Source organism: Pleurodeles waltl, chromosome 11, assembly GCF_031143425.1.
Source record: "Pleurodeles waltl isolate 20211129_DDA chromosome 11, aPleWal1.hap1.20221129, whole genome shotgun sequence".
NCBI classification, from domain to species: domain Eukaryota; kingdom Metazoa; phylum Chordata; class Amphibia; order Caudata; family Salamandridae; genus Pleurodeles; species Pleurodeles waltl.
In genome coordinates this window covers 243,913,897-243,933,118 of record NC_090450.1, presented here as the reverse complement: position 1 = coordinate 243,933,118, position 19,222 = coordinate 243,913,897, and the positions used below count along the sequence as shown (strand labels likewise).

Below are 19,222 nucleotides of genomic sequence, written 5' to 3'. Positions count from 1 at the left end.
CAACACACATTTGTAAATGTGATTGGTTGTATAGCCTATAAACCCAATCCTGACAACAGCCACATGCCATATAGACGTTTCACAACTTTCCCCATTGTAAATAAAATTATTTACAGAGTAAATGGTTTGTGCCTAGTCCTGCACTGAAGGCAAGCTTTCATCTTTCTAGTTCTGGGAAATAAGTGATGGAACCACCAAAGACCTACAAACATGCAAATTCTCCTGTACACTATCTTCTGCCTGCCTACTGCCATTCCCAATTAGTGCTTTCTCAGCATCTTCTCCAAAGACCCCGCCTAAGCTATCTGCCAAACATAAAAACACCCCAGTCCAGAACAAATTTAACATAGAACATTCCAAAAGGTCCGTTTCTTGACTTTGTACCTCAAATCATTTGGAATGCTTAAAGGGACCATACAGGGTTGAAAAATAGACATATCTCTTCGGCCAGGCCTTCATCTCCAACCACAGGCATTCTAGAGGGTTTGCTTGATGATAACAGATGGGGATTTGAGATCTTTGATCTATCCAGTGTAGTGAAAAAAGTTATCTGTACCCTTTCTGCATCTCCAATGACCACCAACAATAAGTGTTTTAAAATGCCGCTACGTTTGATGATGTCAGCCTATGTTTTGAGATGTATTATAATTCCCCATAAACCATGTTCCAGTGGCTGTACAAGTTGATGTCTTGGTATTCTCACTGCAAGTTTCCCGGAGTCTGTGGTCCAGGTCAGTGACAGTGGCATTGTTCACTGCATAACCCTCTAAAGTCAACTCATGGCTTTGTATATAGAATTCAAAATGTAAGTTAGCATGTTTAGGCTCACAACCCAAGTATGCTTTGCCATCTAAAATAAATAGAAACCATGATATTACTATGTACGCATGACTAAAGCAATAAAATATCATAAAACACGGATCTTGAAAACAAACTGAACAAAAACAAAATATAGAATCTAAAACATCTTAATCATTGCTGCAGGAAGAACTGAAGTACTAGATGAGTTATAACTTGACATGTGGTTTTAAATTCTTAGGGGCTCATTACGAGTTTGGCGGTCCCAATGCCAGACCGCCAAACGCACGGGGAGGATGTCACCATCATGGTGGTGGTGTACCCCGTCTTCTCACAAGATTTTCACCTGGCTGACCGGCAGAAACCTTGAAATAGAGCATTCCGCCAGAAAGCACTTGGCTCCCTTAAAGGAGCTGAGTGCTATCTCGTAGCACAGAGGGGGCTGTCCAGCACCCTCTGAAAGCGTACTGTCTGTGCGCATTCCGAGGGTGCTGGGCAGGGGGGCCCCATGCACTTGTTCTCCGCCACCTTTTCATGGTGGGGAGAGCCCTATGAAAAGGCTGGTGGAGAACAAGGTTGTAATCAGCAGGGCTGCGCTGAGTTCAGCACCGCCCTGGCTGATTGCAAACAGGACCACCGTCAGTTCATCGGGATCATGGACCCTGGCAGAGACAGCAGTCTGTTGGCTGGTCCGCCCACCAAACTAGTAATTTGGCAGTCGGACCACCACAGCTGCGGGTGTCCACTGCCACCGCAAGGTTGTCGGTCTTGTGACCGCCAGCCTCGTAATGAGGCCATTTATGTTTCCAGTATTAATTTGACTGCTGTATAAACAAACTTTTAATTATATTGACCATAATATAAAATTGTCTACGGGTAGTTTTTGTTTCATTGTGTAGGATGTCATGTGAAACCTCTTAGTGAAAAACAACTTATTAATAGCTACACGTCTATAATTGCTAAGGTTTGCACTCAACCTCTACAGCAATGAACTGCTTTTAAATGAAATGTAAGAGTTTTTATTGAAGTCTATGATAGAGTTAAAAGAAAAGAGCACTAAAAGAACAAAACAAAAACACAACACATGGCAATACAAAACAGTACAGTAACACAATAAGAGTAAAATGACATAACATAATGGAATAACACAATAGGACAAACTATAAAAAGTAACTCCAACAGTAAGCAACACAAATCCATATCGGTTAAGATGTATGACTGGGAGAACATGGTGGGCTACGGAGGTCACGTAGCGCGCTAGGGTGCTTCCTGTTCCGGTTCCTAGGGGCGTGGCAGGTCGCGGTGGCCGAGCGGGCTGCGGGCTGCAAGCACACGGATGTGCGCGCCGCAATTAGTGAGACCCGAGGCAGTCTGGAGGACAGCGGGGGCTGTCTGGTGGCACCGGGCCGCGCTGGAGCTGCGCCGAACCCGTAAAAGCGTGGCGCGAATTCCCCTTCGGGGAATAGCGGCAGTGGTAGCTGCAGCAGCAGAACGGGCGGAGCAGCAACCGAGAAGTTGCGGCTGGGAGAGCAACCCAAAGAGAATCCAGAGAAGGGAGCCAGGAAGAAAACGGTGAGGCAGCGTGGGGGGGGCCATCTTCCCTGCTCCCCCGCTTCCCTTAATAAGAGTGGAGGGGACGGTCCAGTCGCCCCAGGACAATTTGGTTGCGATTACAGAGGAGAAGGGGGACAAGGGAGGATCAGCAAAAAAAATAATCCTGAGACCTAAATCTGGGGAAGGAGGTAGGAGTGCGGGGAGGAAAGCGGGAGAGAGCAAGCTTAAGGGTAGAGATAAGTTGACGCCCTCTCTAAGGTCTTTTTTTAAAGTGAGACCTGAGGTAGTTACACTTACCCCTGGGCAGGTTAGAGTTGCAATGGAGGTTACCACCAGGCAGGTGGAAAATGGTACGGGTGAGGGCAGGGAGGGGACGAGGTCCCCCCCGCCACGGCCAGGAGAAGAACAGACGGCCCTAGTACTAGTTCAGACTCCAAACGATAACCCTTCAGAGGTTCAAGACTTCGCACCTAATTTGGCAGTGCCGGAGCCCCCTCAAGCTGCCTCGGTGATCTCCCCTTTACTGAGTTCCTCGTTGGAGGCGTTAATCATGTCCATTTCTGAGGATGTAAAAAAGGGCTTTGCGAACTCAGAAGTAAATCAAGGGGAGATAAGAGAGGTTTGTGCTAATTTAGAAAAATAAATTGATGGCGTAATGGAAAGAACGCAGGCCCTGGAAGAAGCGATGGGGGGTATGAAGGAGGAGCTGGTACAGCATAAGGGCGAGATCAATACATTGAAGAGGAGCGAACAGGCTCTAAAAAACAGGGTGGAGCAGATGGAAAACTATTCAAGAAGAAATAATCTAAAACTGCTGAAAGTGCCGGAAGGTGCGGAAGGGAGCGATCTTAAAGCCTTTGTAGTATCACTAATCAAATCAGCGGTGGATTTGGAGGAGACCGAGGATGAAATCGGGAAGGATATTCAGAGAATCCATCGAGACCCCTTTAAGCTACGAACAAACAGTAGTAGACCTCGGAAAATTTTGATAAACTTTTTGTCGTACCAGATGAAGGAAAAGATTTTATCTAGAGCATTGAAACAGAAGTCCTTAAGAGTGAAGGATATTGAGTTTGAGATTAGGGCCCTCATTACGACCCTGCGGTATAGAACCGCCAGGGCCGCGGCACGCGGGAGCACCGCCGACAGGCCGGCGGTGTCCCGCGGGGCATTCTGACCGCGGCGGCTTAGCCGCGGTCAGTAAAGGGAAACCGGCGGTCTCCCGCCGGTTTCCCGCTGCCCCCAGGAATCCTCCAAGCCGACGCAGCTTGCTGCGCCGGCTTGGGGATTCCGACTCCCCCTCCCGCCATCCAGTTCCTGGCGGTTCTCCCGCCGGGAACCGGATGGCGGGAGGGGGAGTCGCGGGGCCCCTGGGGGCCCCTGCAGTGCCCATGCCAATGGCATGGGCACTGCAGGGGCCTCCGTAAGAGGGCCCCTACAAGTATTTCACTGTCTGCTTGGCAGACAGTGAAATACGCGATGGGTGCAACAGCACCCGTCGCACCTTCCCACTCCGCCGGCTCGATTACGAGCCGGCATCCTCGTGGGAAGGGAGTTTTTCCCTGGGCTGGCGGGCGGTCTTTTGGAGACCGCCCGCCAGCCCAGGGAAAAACGCATAATACCCTCCGCGGTCTTTTGACCGCGGAGCGGTATTATGGAGGGCTGAATTCTGGCGGGCGGCCTCCGCCGCCCGCCAGAATCAGAATGAGGGGCTAGATCTGACTTATCCAGGGTGACTATGGATAGGCAGTGGGAACTGGGGAAACGGTTGGAGATTTTCTAATCTTTGGGGGTCTCGGTCCAGCTGAAATTTCCAGCCTTCCTTAGGGTCATGTATAACAACAAAATGTATAACATTAGAGACATTAGTGAAGCGGATGAATTATTGGTTGTGGTTAAAAATGGGCAGTCTACTGAATAAGGCTGCATGTAATGTGCAATGATGAAATTCTCCCAGGAACCTGGGGGCGCTCTAAAAATTGGATCATTATGGTCCTTAGTTGGGGGGGGTTCTCCACGGGTGGGGGTGGGGGGAAGGGGGTGGGGAGGAGGCGGAGGTTTAGGGTTGGGGAGGGGGAGTTGGAAGAAAGTAAAAAGTAGTGCCTCGTTCAGCCCAGCTATCTGTTACCTAAGATTGATAGATGGTTAGCAGGGAGGGAAGCCAGAGGGTGCAGAATAAACCATTACAAATTCTTTCATGGAATGTCAATGGTTTAAGGATGCGAGGAAGAAGGGAACGAATATTACAGTATCTGCAGGACTCTACGGCACAAATTTTAGTTTTGCAGGAAACGCATCTCACAAAGGTGGAGTGTACTAACATAATACAAAAACTAAGATGGGTTCGAACATTTGCATGTACAGAATACAACTATCATAATAAAGGGGTGGCAATTTTAGTTAAACATGCACAGCAGGGGGGGGTGGTAATCCTGGAGTCTAGATCAGATTTAGCAGGGCGATGGGTGATAGCTAAAATACAATTTGGGGGTCGGAATCTGGTCTTAGCAGGCTACTATGGGCCCAACTGCGACGATATAGAACCCTTAAAGCAGCTTTTTTCTCAGCTTCTGGAATTTTCGGACCCGGTGATTTTGATGGGTGACTTCAATGTGGTATTAGACAATGAGTTGGATAGGCATAACTGTAAATCACGAGGTACACCTAAGTCGCAACAGTATTTAAGGAGAATGATGAAGGAATTTGGTTTGTGCGATATTTGGAGGCAAAGGGCAGGGAATAGCAGGGACTTTTCTTTTTTTTAATAAGAAATATAGACATGCGTCGCGAATTGATTATTTTCTATTAGATATGTGTTTGAGAGAGGAGGTGAAGAATATTGCGTATCTGCCCTCGCATTTATCAGATCACTCTGCGGTGGTGTTAAATATGTGCTTTCGTCAGACAAGTTGTAGTGACCGGTGGACGATTGATCGGACATTGTTATTAGATCAGGAGGTGTTGCTAAAGCTGCGTAAGGAAGCCGAATTCTGTTTTAGTGTACACTTGGGCTCCGCTCCTTTATCTGTAGTATGGGACACGTTTAAAGCGGTCATCCGTGGGGAGTTAAGGAGTTGTTCCATCCAGAAACATAAACGGCAGAAAGAAGAGATTTATGCGCTGGAGCAGGAAATGCGAAAATATAAAGTTAAAATAATTGAAGCAGGGGAGACGGAGGCTTTGAGGGCCAGCTGGGATGGGTTGAGAAGCCAGTTGGAAAAGATACTACAGGGAAGAATTCAAAGCAAATGGGAAGCAAGCAAACTGGCCCATTTCGAATACCGGGAAAATGCGGGGAAGTTGTTAGCCTGGAAAGGCAAAGCTGATCGTGTTAGGAACTACATCAAGGAGGTTGAAGTGGAGCATTCAGGTGAAAATAGAACAGATGAGGCGGCAATAGAATTGGCCTTTCGAAAAAAAAAATCACAACTGTATTCGGAAAGGCTAGAGGTGGATGAAGGTATGGTAATGGATTGGATGGGGGCTGATAGATTTTTAGGTTTATCGTTGCAGGAGAAGGAAGCATTGAACGCCCCAATAACGGCTGAGGAAATTAGGAGAATCCTGACTAGTAGTAAGTCGGGAACGGCGCCAGGCCCGGATGGTATTCCAGTGGAAGTTTATAAGGTATTAGGGGACTCAGTTATCCCAGTATTGACAGAATTGTTTGGAGGGATCCTGGAATTTGGCAATGATATTCCTCTTTCATGGAATGAAGCGGTGATCTCCTTAATTTTGAAACCGAATAAAAATCCAGCGAAGTGTGCCTCATACAGGCCTATATCATTGCTGAACAGCAATTATAAACTGCTAGCTAAGCTTCTAGCGGATAGGCTGAGTAGGATAGCGAATAATCTAGTGCACCCCGATCAAAAAGGCTTTTCTAAAGGCAGATATTTGCATGAATTAACTTTCGAACTGATCGGGGCAATAGATATGGCCACAACGTTTGGGTCGCCTTTGGCAGTTATTATTTTAGACGCAATGAAGGTTTTCGACCAAGTTAATTGGAATTTTTTTTAATCGGTTTTGAGGCGGGCCAATTTAGGCTCCAAGTTTAGTGGGGTAATTGACCGGATTTATACATCCCCTTGTGCTAAGATTTTGGTGAACGGTAAACTTACGGGCCCTATTACTATTTCAAGAGGTACGAGGCAGGGCTGCCCCCTGTCGCCGGTATTGTTCAATCTGTATATTGAGCCATTTGCTAAAAAAATCAGGCAAAACCCTCTTATCTCGCCCTTCTGCTGCAATGGCTGGGAAAAGAAAATTTCTTTATATGCAGATGATCTACTAATATATACTATTAACCTGCCCCTTGCTTTTAACACAGTCAAAGATCTGGCTGAACAATTTGGAAGGATATCAGGGTACCGGATTAATGTGGGGAAAACAGAAACTATGCAGTGGAATATGGAAGTAGGGTCAATAACAAATAAGCAGGAAATACGGTACCTGGGTATCTTAGTGACCCAAAATTTGAAGGACTTAGCGGAAAGGAATGCTCGAAAGTTATTAGCAGAATGTAAAATTATGCTACAAAAATGGGCATGTCTCCCTTTGACGATTCTTGGGAGGATAAATCTAATTAAGATGTTTATTCTGCCCAAATGGAACTTTGTGTTTTCAGCTATACCCTTGGCAATGCACAAGGGACACCTAGATAAAACGCAACAAGCGATAAGTAGTTTCATCTGGAACTCAAAGGGGCCGAGGATATCATGGAAAAAGCTACGCAGAAGGAGGGAAAAAGGAGGACTGGCTCTCCCTGATTTGACATATTATGCGTGGGCTTTCTTGTTTAAAAACTCAAGGATGCTGTTTATATCCCCAGACGGTTCAGCAGTGGGCAGAATGTATAAGGCTATGGTGTTGTCTGAAAAAGGGGGCTTACAGTCTTTTCTATTTAAATTTGGTGACCCTAAATTCTTCAAAAAAGTTAAACTAAAAGTGCTGCAAGGAATGGCAAGGAGTTGGTACCAGTTGAGGCGGCAGTTAGGTGTACATTATTATAGCTATCAGGCCCCTATCTGGGATTCCCCGGGCACCCCAGAATGCTGTTAGGATATCCTCGCATTACCACTTAAAAGGGCAGGTGTGGAAAGGTGGGGGGAGATTGCGCGAGATGGTACTTTATGCCCTTGGGATGAATTGGTAAGAATAACGGACGGTTCTCTGTCCAGGTTAAAATATTTACAGATAAGACAGTGGGAAAAAGAAACTAAGGGGGGATTGGGAGTGGTAAATGCCCTGGAGGACTCTTTTTTAGACATGGCGCTCTCGGCTTCGGGGAAGAGGGTGGCGGTTTGGTATTAGGAAAGATTAGAAACTTTGGATGAGAACTTTGACCTACCAAGCAAGTTATGGGGCAAGGTGATGTTAGGCGACAAGATTGGGTTATGGTGGAAGAAGTCGTATACGACATTGTATGAAGTAGTGAAGCCGGCCCCATTAAGGAAAAACCATCTTTATACTCTACATAGAGCATACATATCTCCGGCAAAACTGTCCAAATTTAAGAAGGGGGAGGTGATCAAGTGTCCGAAATGTGGCGGGCTAGGAGCAACGGATATACACATGTTCTGGGATTGCCCCGCTATCCGGTTGTTCTGGGAGGAGGTTTTTAGGGCATTATCATCTATGTTAGGCTGGAAAATTAATGTATCACTCCCATTTATTATTTTTGGGCAGCTCCAGGATGAGGGGATATGGAAAAGGGTGAACAAAACTAATCGTTCATTTGTGTTCTATGTAATTGTGCTGGGACTGAATGAAATCTGCAAAAAATGGTTGAAGGAGTACTCTCCGAGCTATAAAGACTGGTTGAATGCTGCTCTCCGTGCGGCAAATATGGACCTAAATGTGCAGGGCTCAAAGAAAAGCGTACAAATGTGGTCACCATTATTAAATTGGCAGGGAATAGCCTGAACTTGCTCCCCTGCTAAGTTTCCCGCCGGGTATCTATGTGAAACTGTCCCAATGATCTTTTCTTTGCCTCAGTCCAATGATTAAGCACCGTTCGACACCTCGGCAGGTCTGTTTAGGCAGACCGGGAGTTACAAAGGTGCACCCACTGACTTGAGTCTCTCTTCTTAGTCAAAAGGGCGAAAAGGTTACAGGAACGAAGAGGTGTCTCAGTAAGCGGGGCAGAATGAGGACAGAAAAACAAACAAAAAAAATACAAATCCATATCACATATCGAAATAACTTAAATGCAACAAAATACTACAACACAACTGAAACTCAAAATAAAACACAACAAAAGAATGTAACAACACAACAAAACACACAACATAACCACAATAGAACAAAAAATACAACCCAAAAGCAGCACCAGGCCCAACACAAAATATCAGAAAACATTAAAATGTGCACAACTTAAGACTAGGGTATTGTTCTACAGGTATGTTGTTGTGCTGTGTAATTCTGTTGTGTTGTGCTGTGTTGTTGGTTGTTCTGTTTTTGGGTTGTCTTTTGTAGTGTGTTGGTGTGTTCTATTACTGCATTGTATTGTGTAACAGTCACATAGTTTTGCTGTTGATTTACGGTCTTCTGCTGATTTTGTGATCTACTGTTTTAAAGGGATGTATGATGGAACAACGCATGTGAATATCACACATGCCTTTACAATGTGGTCTCTACAATGACCGTGTCTTTACCATGCATGCCTTTACCACGCATGCATTTACAACGAAATTTGTTGTAAAAGCATGTTTGGTAAAGCAACATGCGTAGTAAATACTCCTCCACCCCGCACCCAACACTTGACTTCATAATCCACCCACCCAAACACTTAAAACTGCCCCTTCCACCCCTTGCCCTGAGTACTAACCCCCACACCCTAACCTGTCCTAAAACCTACCTCACCCTGTCCTAAAAACTTTCCCAACCCCCGCCCTAAACCCTAAAACCTACCCTGTTCTAAAACCTACCACACCCTGTCCTAAAAACTACCCGACCCCCCACCCTAAACCCAAAAGCTACCCTGCCCTGTCCTACAAACTACACTGACCCCCACCCCACCATCAACCCTAAAACCTACCCTGTCCTAAAAACTAGCCCCCCTGTCCTAACAACTACCCCTACCCCTGCACTAAACACTAAAATCTACCCTGTTCTAATCCCGACCCGCCCTGTCCTAAAAAGTACCCTTAGCCCTGCCCTAAAACCTACCTTTCCCTGTTCTAAAACTACCCCTCCCCCACCCTAAACCCAAAAGCTACCCTGCCCTGTCCTTAAACCTACCCCACCCTGTCCTAAAAACTACCCCAACCACACCCTAAACTCTAAAAGCTACCCTGCCCTTTCCTAAAACCTACCCTGCCCTGTCCTAAAAACTGCCCTGATGCCCAACCCTATACCATAGACTCTACACTGTCCTAAGAATTACTTCTCCCTGTCCCGAAAACTATCCTGACCCCCAACCTGAGACCTAAAACCTACCCCGCCCTCTCCTAAAAACTACCCCAACCCCCACCCTAAACTCTAAAAGTACCCCTGCTCTGTCCTAAAACCTACTCTATCCTGTCCTAAAAACTACCCAACCCCCCGCTCTGAACCCTAAAAGCTTCCCTGCCCTGTCCTAAGACCTACCCCGCCCTGTCCTAAAAACTACCCCAACCCCTCGCCCTCAACCCTAAAACTTACCTTGTCCTAACAACTACCCTACCATTCATAAAAACTCCCCCGACTCCCACAGGCTAAACCCTCAAATCTACCCTGTCCTAAAACCTACCCCACCCTGCCCAAAAAAGTACCCTGAACCCCGCCCTAAAACCTACCCTGCCCTTCCCTTTCCTAAAACTACCCCTCTCCCGCCCTCAACCTAAAAAGCTACCCTGCCCTGTCAAAAACCTACCCTGCCCTGTCCTAAAGCCTACCCTGCCCTAATAAGTACCCCCTCCCTCCCCACCCTAAACCCTAAAAGCTACCCTGCCCTGTCAAAAAAAAGTACCCTGCCCTGTACCAAAAACGACCCCAACCCTAAAAACTAAGACTTACCCTGTCATAAAAACTAACCCACCCTGTTCTAAAAACTACTCCGTCCACCCCCACTATAAACCCTAAAACCTACCCTGCCCTGTCCTAAAAATTACCCAACCCCCGCCTTCACCCCAAATCCTAAAAGCTACTCTGCTCTGTCCTAAACCTACCCCGCCCTGTCATAAAAATAACCCTGACCCCCACCCTAAACCTTAAAACCTTCCTTGTCCTAAAGCCTAACCCACCCTGTCCTATCAACTACCCCACCCTAAACCCTAAAACCTACCCCGCTCTGTCCTAAAAACTACCCAACCCCTCCCTTCGCCCTAAAAGCTACTCTGCTCTGTCCTAAAACCTACCCTGCCCTATCCTAAAAATTACCCTGACCCCCACCCTAAACCCTACCCTCTACTAAAACCTACCCTACCGTGTCCTAACAACTACCCCCACCCTAAACCCTAAAACTTACCCTGTCCTGTCCTAAAAATATCCCTCCCCGTCCAAAACCCTAAAAGCTACCCTGCCCTGTCAAAACCTACCCCACCTTGTCACAAAAATCACCCCGCCCCAAACCCTAAAACCTACCCTGTCCTAAAAGCTACAAAACCCTGTCCTAAACCAGCCCGCCCTGTCCTAAAAACTACCCTGACCCCTCGCCCTAAACCCTAAAACTTACTCTGTCCTAAAAACCTACCCTGCCTTGTTCTAAAGACTACCAAGAACCCCGCCTTCGTCATAAACCCTAAAAGCTGCCTGACCTAAAACCTACCACGCCCTGTCCTAAAAACTACCCTGCCCTATACACTAAATACTACTCTGTCCTGTCCTAAAAACGACCCTGCCCGAAAACCCTAAAAGCTGCCCTGTTCTAAAAACCTACCCAGTCCTGTCCTGTCCTACAAACTATCCCAAATACCCACCCCACCCTAAACCCTAAAGCTACCCTGTCTTAAAAACTACCCAAACCCTAAAATCTTCCTTCCCCTATCCTTAAAACTACCCCTACCCTCTGACCCTGTCCTAAAAACTACCCCAACAAGGCCCCACTTACCTTTCTCACCTTTGGTCGCTACTCCTTCCTGTTCCGCCCGGATTGCTCTCTCTGAGCGTTACCACGCAGGTGCGTGCTAAAAGCATGCGTAGTAAATGCATATGCGTGGTAATTGCACTGTGATCAATGCATAGCGTTGCATTGACCGCGTTGCTAGCGATGTTTCCCGTTTTAAAGTTATGTTTTAGTTCTATGATTTTAACATTCTGTTGCTGTTATATTCTGTTTTGCTTTAACTGTAGTTACTATGCTTAAGCACATTTTTTTCACATAATTTTACCACCATGGACCACATTCATGAAACTGTGCCAAAGTGTGCTTCAAACAAACACTTTACTAATTGCCACTGAGGACATATAAGCAGTGCTTTAAATGGGCCGGTACTCACAGGTACTGAGTACCGGCACTTCTTATTTTTTCCACTCTGAGTACCGGCACTTCTCTGCTGCCAAGGAGAGTACCGGTACTCATGAACGGTAGGCTCATTAGCTGCTAGTGCTGGTGAGCACTAGGCTGTCAGAGTTGAACCTGCCTCTGACAGCTAAGGTGCTTCTGTAGCCCTGAGCCGACCCCGCTGAGCTATTCAGCAGGCATTAAGGGGGTCATTCCGACCTCGGCGGGCGGCGGGCGCCTCCCGCCGGGCGGAGACCGCCATGACCGCGGTGGTCATTTTGACTTTCCCGCTGGGCAGGCGGGCGACCGCCAAAAGGTCGCCCGCCCGCCCAGCGGGAAAGCCCCAGCAACGATGAAGCCGGCTCCGAATGGAGCCGGCGGAGTTGCTGGTGTGCAACGGGTGCAGTGGCACCCGTCGCGATTTTCAGTGTCTGCTTTGCAGACACTGAAAATCTTAATGGGGCCCTGTTAGGGGGCCCCTGCACTGCCCATGCCTGTGGCATGGGCAGTGCAGGGGCCCCCAGGGGCCCCACGACACCCGTTCCCGCCATCCTGTTCCTGGCTGTTTTTACCGCCAGGACCAGGATGGCGGGAAGGGGGGCGGAATCCCCATGGCGGCGCTGCTTGCAGCGCCGCCGTGGAGGATTCTCTGGGGCAGGGGAAAACCGGCGGGAAACCGCTGGTTCCCCTTTTCTGGCCGCGGTCAGAATTGCCCCTGAAGCACCGCCAGCCTGTTGGCGGTGCTTCCTCCGTCCCCGGCCCTGGCGGTCCATGACCGCCAGGGTCGGAATGACCCCCTAAGTGCCTAATGTCCGGGTATTCACCATCACGCTGTGTCCATTCAGGCCCTGTGCTGTCAATCACATTTACACTATCGTATGCATTTGTGCAAACACAGGAATAGAGGCAGCCCAGCTGAAAGTGACAACTAAGAATGCCATGGGAGGAAATAAGTTTACAATGGGATTAATCCCACCTGAGTCTTTTGAACGAGGGTCTGTTTATGTATGTGTGTTTGCCTGCTTGTATGTGCGTGTTTTGGTGTGAGAGAAAAGCAAATGAAAGAGGGAGAGAATCGGAAGACTTTAAGGAGGACTGTGTGGAATGCTTTGTGTGTGCGTGTCTGCTTGTTTCTTTCTGTGTGTGCACGTTCAAGAATATATAGTATTGTGCAAAACAACAGCAAATAACAGTATAGTATTAAGAACTGCAAATATTACAAAACAAAAGAAATGTTAAAATATCATTGTGTTTAGCTTTCGTTTTGTGTAACGAGTTAACTTGTTTTGTTTATTTAAATACATTTCTCGTGGGCCTTTGGGATGTGCTGCAACTGGTATATAAGTCATAAAGTACCCTCATGTCTTGCTCTAAGCTCGGCCCCTAGCCCCACCCACCACACTACTAGTTCATGCTAATGAGTACCAGCACTTATTTTTTCCCATTTAAAGCACTGCATATAAGTGTTTTGCAATTCGAGCCACTATCAAAATCAATCCATGTTTGAGAAAAAATAGCAAACATGACATAGTAAGAATATAATTGGCGTGAGCCTTCACAAACAAAATGTACCTGTAGCGCTAATCAAAATAAATTTAACTAGCTATCCAACAAATTCATTAGAACGAGATGAATCGCTGTGATAGCCACTCTGAAAAGAAACATGGCATATATTCACCTGCCTCCACCCTTTTTCCTTCTTTGAGTTGGTTGGCCACGTGCTTTGGGAGCATGGCATACAGCAGCACTTCTGTCTTTTTCCTCTCTGCCTCGAGATGTTTTGACAGTATCCGCAGCTCCTCTTTTTTCCTTTCAAGTTGGTTGGACAGCTCCATCTCAGCCAGCCTTTGTTGGTTCAGAAGGATCAGGTCTCTGGTGACATCATGAGGTGCTATGTCTGAGATGTGCATCTGTCTCTCTTCCAGCTCGTGCAGGGTACGCAGCAAGGGAGAGCACAGATACAGCATACACTGGAACGTCTCCATCCACATCATCTGACCTGAATAATAAAGAGCGCAAAATCAACCGATGCTGTACTGCAATTGTGCCTGGTCACCTGGATTACTAATGAAACACAAACGTCTTAATTATCTGGACGAACTAAAGCATTATACGATCAAAATGATTCTTTATATACACCAGTATTTAACTTTTAATCAGCGTGCAATATCTCTTATAGATGTGAAAATTAAACCTTGCAAGACAATGTGAAACATTCCCTAACTACGGTGACTCCCAAGGCACTTGTCAGGCAAGATCTCGATGTTTAGAATAGCCAGTAGCCACAAAGCCTTTTGCACTCGGAATGTTGTACTTTATCAAAAACAATCCAAGTGACTGAATATTATAGCCAGGTCACTAATTTGCCGAGTCCTTCTTTTTAAAGCTTTGACTTTTAAAGGACAGTTATGTTAAACAGCTAATGCTTACTCTTGAACAGAGGTGAAAGGTTAAAAACTCAGATACAAAAAACACGAGTAATACTTAAAAATTGTATTTCCATGCAATATATTTGCTTTCTAACTGTACTTCCATTTGGAGTAATTGCTTTATAAAAAAGAATAACAGTTTTTAGGTCTGGTTTGATAATGCATCTTTAATCAGGTTGTATGCGATCAATAGAAAAAGAGCTTTAAGAAGCTTGTGAGAAAGCTTATACTCAATACAGCAGGATTGAGTTGGTTATGGTGACACACCACTGATCAAGGCTAAGGGCCCTATTTGTTTATTATGAAAATTTAATGTAAAGGCAGAAGGCCTAACTTATTTATTGTGAAAAGCATATCACCCGTAGGTCTTAAAGAGCTGATTGTTAGTACCCCGTATTAAAGTTTATAGACAGGTATTTTGTTACAGGGAGTCTCGCAGACTACCATGTACGCAAGGGTTTTGGTGTTGTTTAACCCCTGCCACAAATGCTGCGGCTTCAAAGACTTGCACTCAGAATGTCTTGCCAACTTCATTTCCGTTTCCTGATAATTTTCTGACTGTGTGCCTACGCTTGCCTTGTTGAATACTGTTTGCAGAAAAAAACATAAACAAACTAGGGGCGGGTGAAATTCTTACAATATGCTTTTGCATAATTACACAAAATTAGGTCAAATACACAACATAAGCATAATTGCATGAGATGCAAATCCGCCTTTCAGCTCTCTACGTTACTGTGAAATGACGTGAGGGCGAAATAATGTAAAACACAAAAGAGGCACTCATGTTCTGTTGTTTGCGAGCATTTGCGATACTGTTACTGCAAATGGCCGTTTGCAACGAACAGTGTGTAATCACATGGAAAGGTTTCATTGCAAGAATTTTGAGTGACACGCATAACACGTAAATCACAAAATTACACAAATTATGCTGCTGTAATTATAATGTCACCCATTCTTAAACGCTGCACATGCATCACCTATAGAGGGTCTATCGGTCATCCCTCTTCAGTCTGTTCGAGTGTCAATCACATTCTGCTTCTCCCCGTGACGGCAAACTGCATGAAACAATGGGTTAACTCATTGCTATATTATACAGGGAATAACAGCATTTTGCTTCTTCATGTGTGCACATTCACCTGAAGATAAGTATAATTCAGTGTCTGTGCTGGTAGGCAGCTATTTAGTTTTCCATTTTCCTTCTACTCTGTTTTTTAGCATACTGCATATTCCCAGACAGTTCTAACAGCCCACTTGCTTGATCTGCGGCATGCTGCATCATATTTGACTGCTATTGTAAACTTGGTGGCGATCTTAGAATGTTATTGTACACAATGTGTGATTGGTTTACCGTTGAAAGATGACCTTCATGGTTATAAGTGTTATTTTGGCAGTCGTGAGCAGTTGCCAGCTGTGATATACTATACACTCAAGAATTTTAATTTGGCCACCCAGTGCATCGTTTACTGAGCGGCCATCTTGGAATGCTATAGTGCATTGTGTATCACTGTGTTTACCGCTCCAAGATGGTCGATATGTTGCTTCTAAACATGGCTGCTATACTGAGATATAAAATCAATGACATTATGTACACTTCCATTGCAAAAGAACTGCCAACTGTTAGGTTTAATTTTATTTTTGTATTGCAAACATATGCCAGCCGAGTAGAGATGGTGGCATATTTTCTCTTTTCTATTTTGCTTTTTTAAAAAAATGTATCTACCATATGCTTGCAGAGAATCTGTGTCTCTTTAATTGTAGATGAGTAATTGTTCAAAAGCAAGGGTGAGTTAGTAGATGGATGAATGAGTGTAAGGATGAGTGACAGAATGCATGTATGAGGACATTTTGACTACCTAAACTTATCAGTGACTGAAGAGACACATTCATTTATCAGCCAAACCCACTGACATTGTCAATGTTTGTTTCTACTACTGGTTCAAAAGTTTTGTAACATGCAATAGCTTCACAGTTTAAAACGTATTAACCCAATTGTGGATGAATCGGGTTCCTCCTATCCAGTCTAACATGGCACAGTGAATATCTACTTGCATTTAAATCCTAAAAGCAGGTCTGGTATGTGTGATCACCTCCAAAAGAGTTACAAGTCAATCTTTGACTGTTATGCATCCTTCATCTTTCATGGGTGATTCCCAGTTATATTTCGGTTTTGTGGTGAAGGTTGGGTGCTAGCAATCAGAGCTAAGGACACAGAGAAAGTGCCAATTCTTTGGGGGTATTTTTAGTGGACAATGTCAAAGTCAAGAAAATTCATCAATCAGGAGGCAGTTGTGACATAGGCCATGGCAACATGTGGATCAGGTCAACAGAAAAGTTGAGATGCAGTACTGATAGCAAGACAAGATGGTGAAATCCTGCTATCAAGCTTACCATGTGGATCACATCACCGTCTTGAGGTGACCTTCATGGTTATCCTTTCCATGCCTGAAGCTCCTGGAGGCTAATTTTTATTAAACTCCAGCTACAGCCCTCTGACTACTCAACTCCAGATGAGTTGGGAAAACTGTTACCAAAGCAGGGTCAAAGTCCTTGGATTGGGAGGTTTCTTTATTACTCTAGTAGGATGGCCAGTTGGGGTGGACCCAGCAACTTCATTAAATTCAAAAAGGTCTCCCCTGTGGTAGACAAATGTTAGTTGACACCTGGACCTGGACTTTGATCCCCAGGTCAGATAGCCAACAAACCCACTTGAGGAGAGCTGACTCAGAACTGGTGTGGAGTGACCACAGAGGAAGGGATGCTCATTTCCCCGGACCCAACCCTAGGCATGCACACAGGTTCTGTACCAGTGAAGACGGGCTTCAATCTTGGATTTGGAGAGTGAGGAGCATTGTAGCATGTGGCTTAATGGTCTGAGCTGCCAACTTCGGAGCTGGGGGAACCAGGTTTGAGTCTCAGCACAGGCATCGGCTCAACATCCAGTGATTCTAGGCACATCATTAATCCCCCTGTGCCTACAATTCAGTGCCTTGCGACCCTCACAGGTGATCTGCTGTGCTTTACAAATCCTGGATTTATTTATTTAAATCCCGAATTTGAAGTGCGAGGGGTGTGTGGGATTGTTTGCAGTAGGGCAGACAGGAACTGCTGCAAAGGTGGGTAGGGTTACCCCGAGGAACTTTACTCCATTGGTTCGGGAAGGGCCAGGAGTCACCCACACCCACTAGCTGGTGCCAGACATACATTTGATATGACCAGTGCCCTCCTTAGAACATTACTTGGCCTGAGGAAGAACAGAAGAGGACTGAACCTGCTGTCTGTGATGTGACTTGGCAGGAATCTTTAAGGAATCCTACCCATGCATTTGGCGGTTTTATGGTGGGACTGCCAAACTAATAATGAGCACCAAAGTCCCAAGTTAAAACCTCATAATGGGTTAAATCTGGTTTCTGAGCTCAGATCAATTTAGTGACATTGAGGGTTCATCCTGACAAGGGTTGTGATTATTACTGAAGTAATGGTCCATTTTCTTACAAAGGGGATATACTGTAGTTAAGGAATGGTGTGCTGGGCAATCCACCTGAAAAGACAGTTTTCCTTAGACGCTCTTGAGCTGTGCCCTCCTTTCCACAATCGTGAGTCCAACAATGCTGGTTCTCATGGAAAGGAAATGGTACATGTGGATTATGTTCTACATTTTGCTGAATGTTTCTTGGATAAGGCTGAAGAGCAGCACCAGGACTTCAGGCTTGGGCACGTCCAAGTGACAAGTGATAGATGCATTTACAGGTTTTTAACCTACAAAACATTTGTAAAACTTTCAAAGAGTTGTGGCAGGTTCTAAGCTTGCATGGAAGTTTACTTACCTGTCATCTGCTCGTGTCTGGCTTTCATCCTCAATTCCTGATTCTATCATGACTAGTAAAAGACAGGAAGGAACACAGTTCTGCCTATTGCTCGTTCCTTCCATTAGGACTGCTGTTCAAGCTCCACTAAAAGTAAGAAGGTGAAATTAAATTGTCTCGCAACTAATTTCCAATATTCATGGAAGTTGGTGCCAGAATAGATGCCTCTATGGTCTCACACAGTGCTTGAAAATTGTGAGAGAACCAGCCATATTTAACTGCATGCTCCTTGTTGGACAGTTCATTCCGGTGTTAACCAGCAAACCCATAACATGCAAATTGTTTTAGTATCAGTATTGATGGATAACTTCCCAGAACGCTCCCTAGGGCAAGTAAGTCCCTCAATATAGGGTTGATTCTAATCAGAGATTGTTGCTGTATCTTTAGCCCATCTCCCTGAATGGCCCAGAATATTTATGTTTTCAGGCAAGAGAAAATGGTCCTGACATTGGCATCTGTCTTTAGTGATGTGTTGCTTTTTGCAGGCTAATATGACTTGCTCAAACTTGCTTGGGATGGTAAGGTAAGTAAAAGGAGCTCACTGTGCTTGATTGAAATGCTTGTTGATCCAAACCGGATGTAGAACAATCTGGTTGCAATAAACTATGTTGGGTGAGAAGAGAAGAAGAAGCAATGCAGGTGCATACAAGAGGAGACATCTACCAGCAGTTGCCTCAATGGCAACCGACAAACATAAAGCTACACACAATTATGAACCCTTAATTAGTGATACCCTAGCCCATCATGTACACCTGAAACATGCAGCACACCTGCACCTTGCACTATGGGAGGTAAGTGTGAGAAAACAGGGCTGATTGCAGAGGCCCCCTTACTTTTTGCCCCCAATTTCACTTTTTGCTGGTATTTTCCTGACTCTGATGGTGCCCTGGGTACCGCTAACCAGTCCCAGGGCCTGTGCTCTGTGTAAAACAAGTCTGCAAATTAGGCTAATTATAACTGGCTATGCCAACCTACCTATAAGTCCCTAGTATATGGTAGGGCATGTAGGTTTAGGGACCCCATTATAGGTAGTGCACCTATAGGTGCACTGCTGAGGTGCCCAGTGTAATTGTAAAGGCAGGCCTGCCTTGCTGACTGCTTTTACATTAAAGTTATATGCAAATTCGACTTTGGAATTAAAAGTACTTCCA

At 45.5% G+C, this 19,222-nt stretch overlaps 1 protein-coding gene across 1 annotated transcript in view; it reads right to left on the bottom strand.

The window, feature by feature from the left end:
* The window catches only part of LOC138266600 (guanylate cyclase soluble subunit beta-2-like), a 480,633-nt gene that overhangs the window by 154,935 nt on the left and 306,476 nt on the right, over window positions 1–19,222 (bottom strand). The window contains exon 10 of the mRNA XM_069215434.1: window positions 13,458–13,778. Within this exon, the coding sequence (XP_069071535.1) occupies window positions 13,458–13,778 (321 nt within the window). The remainder of the gene's footprint in view (window positions 1–13,457; window positions 13,779–19,222) is intronic.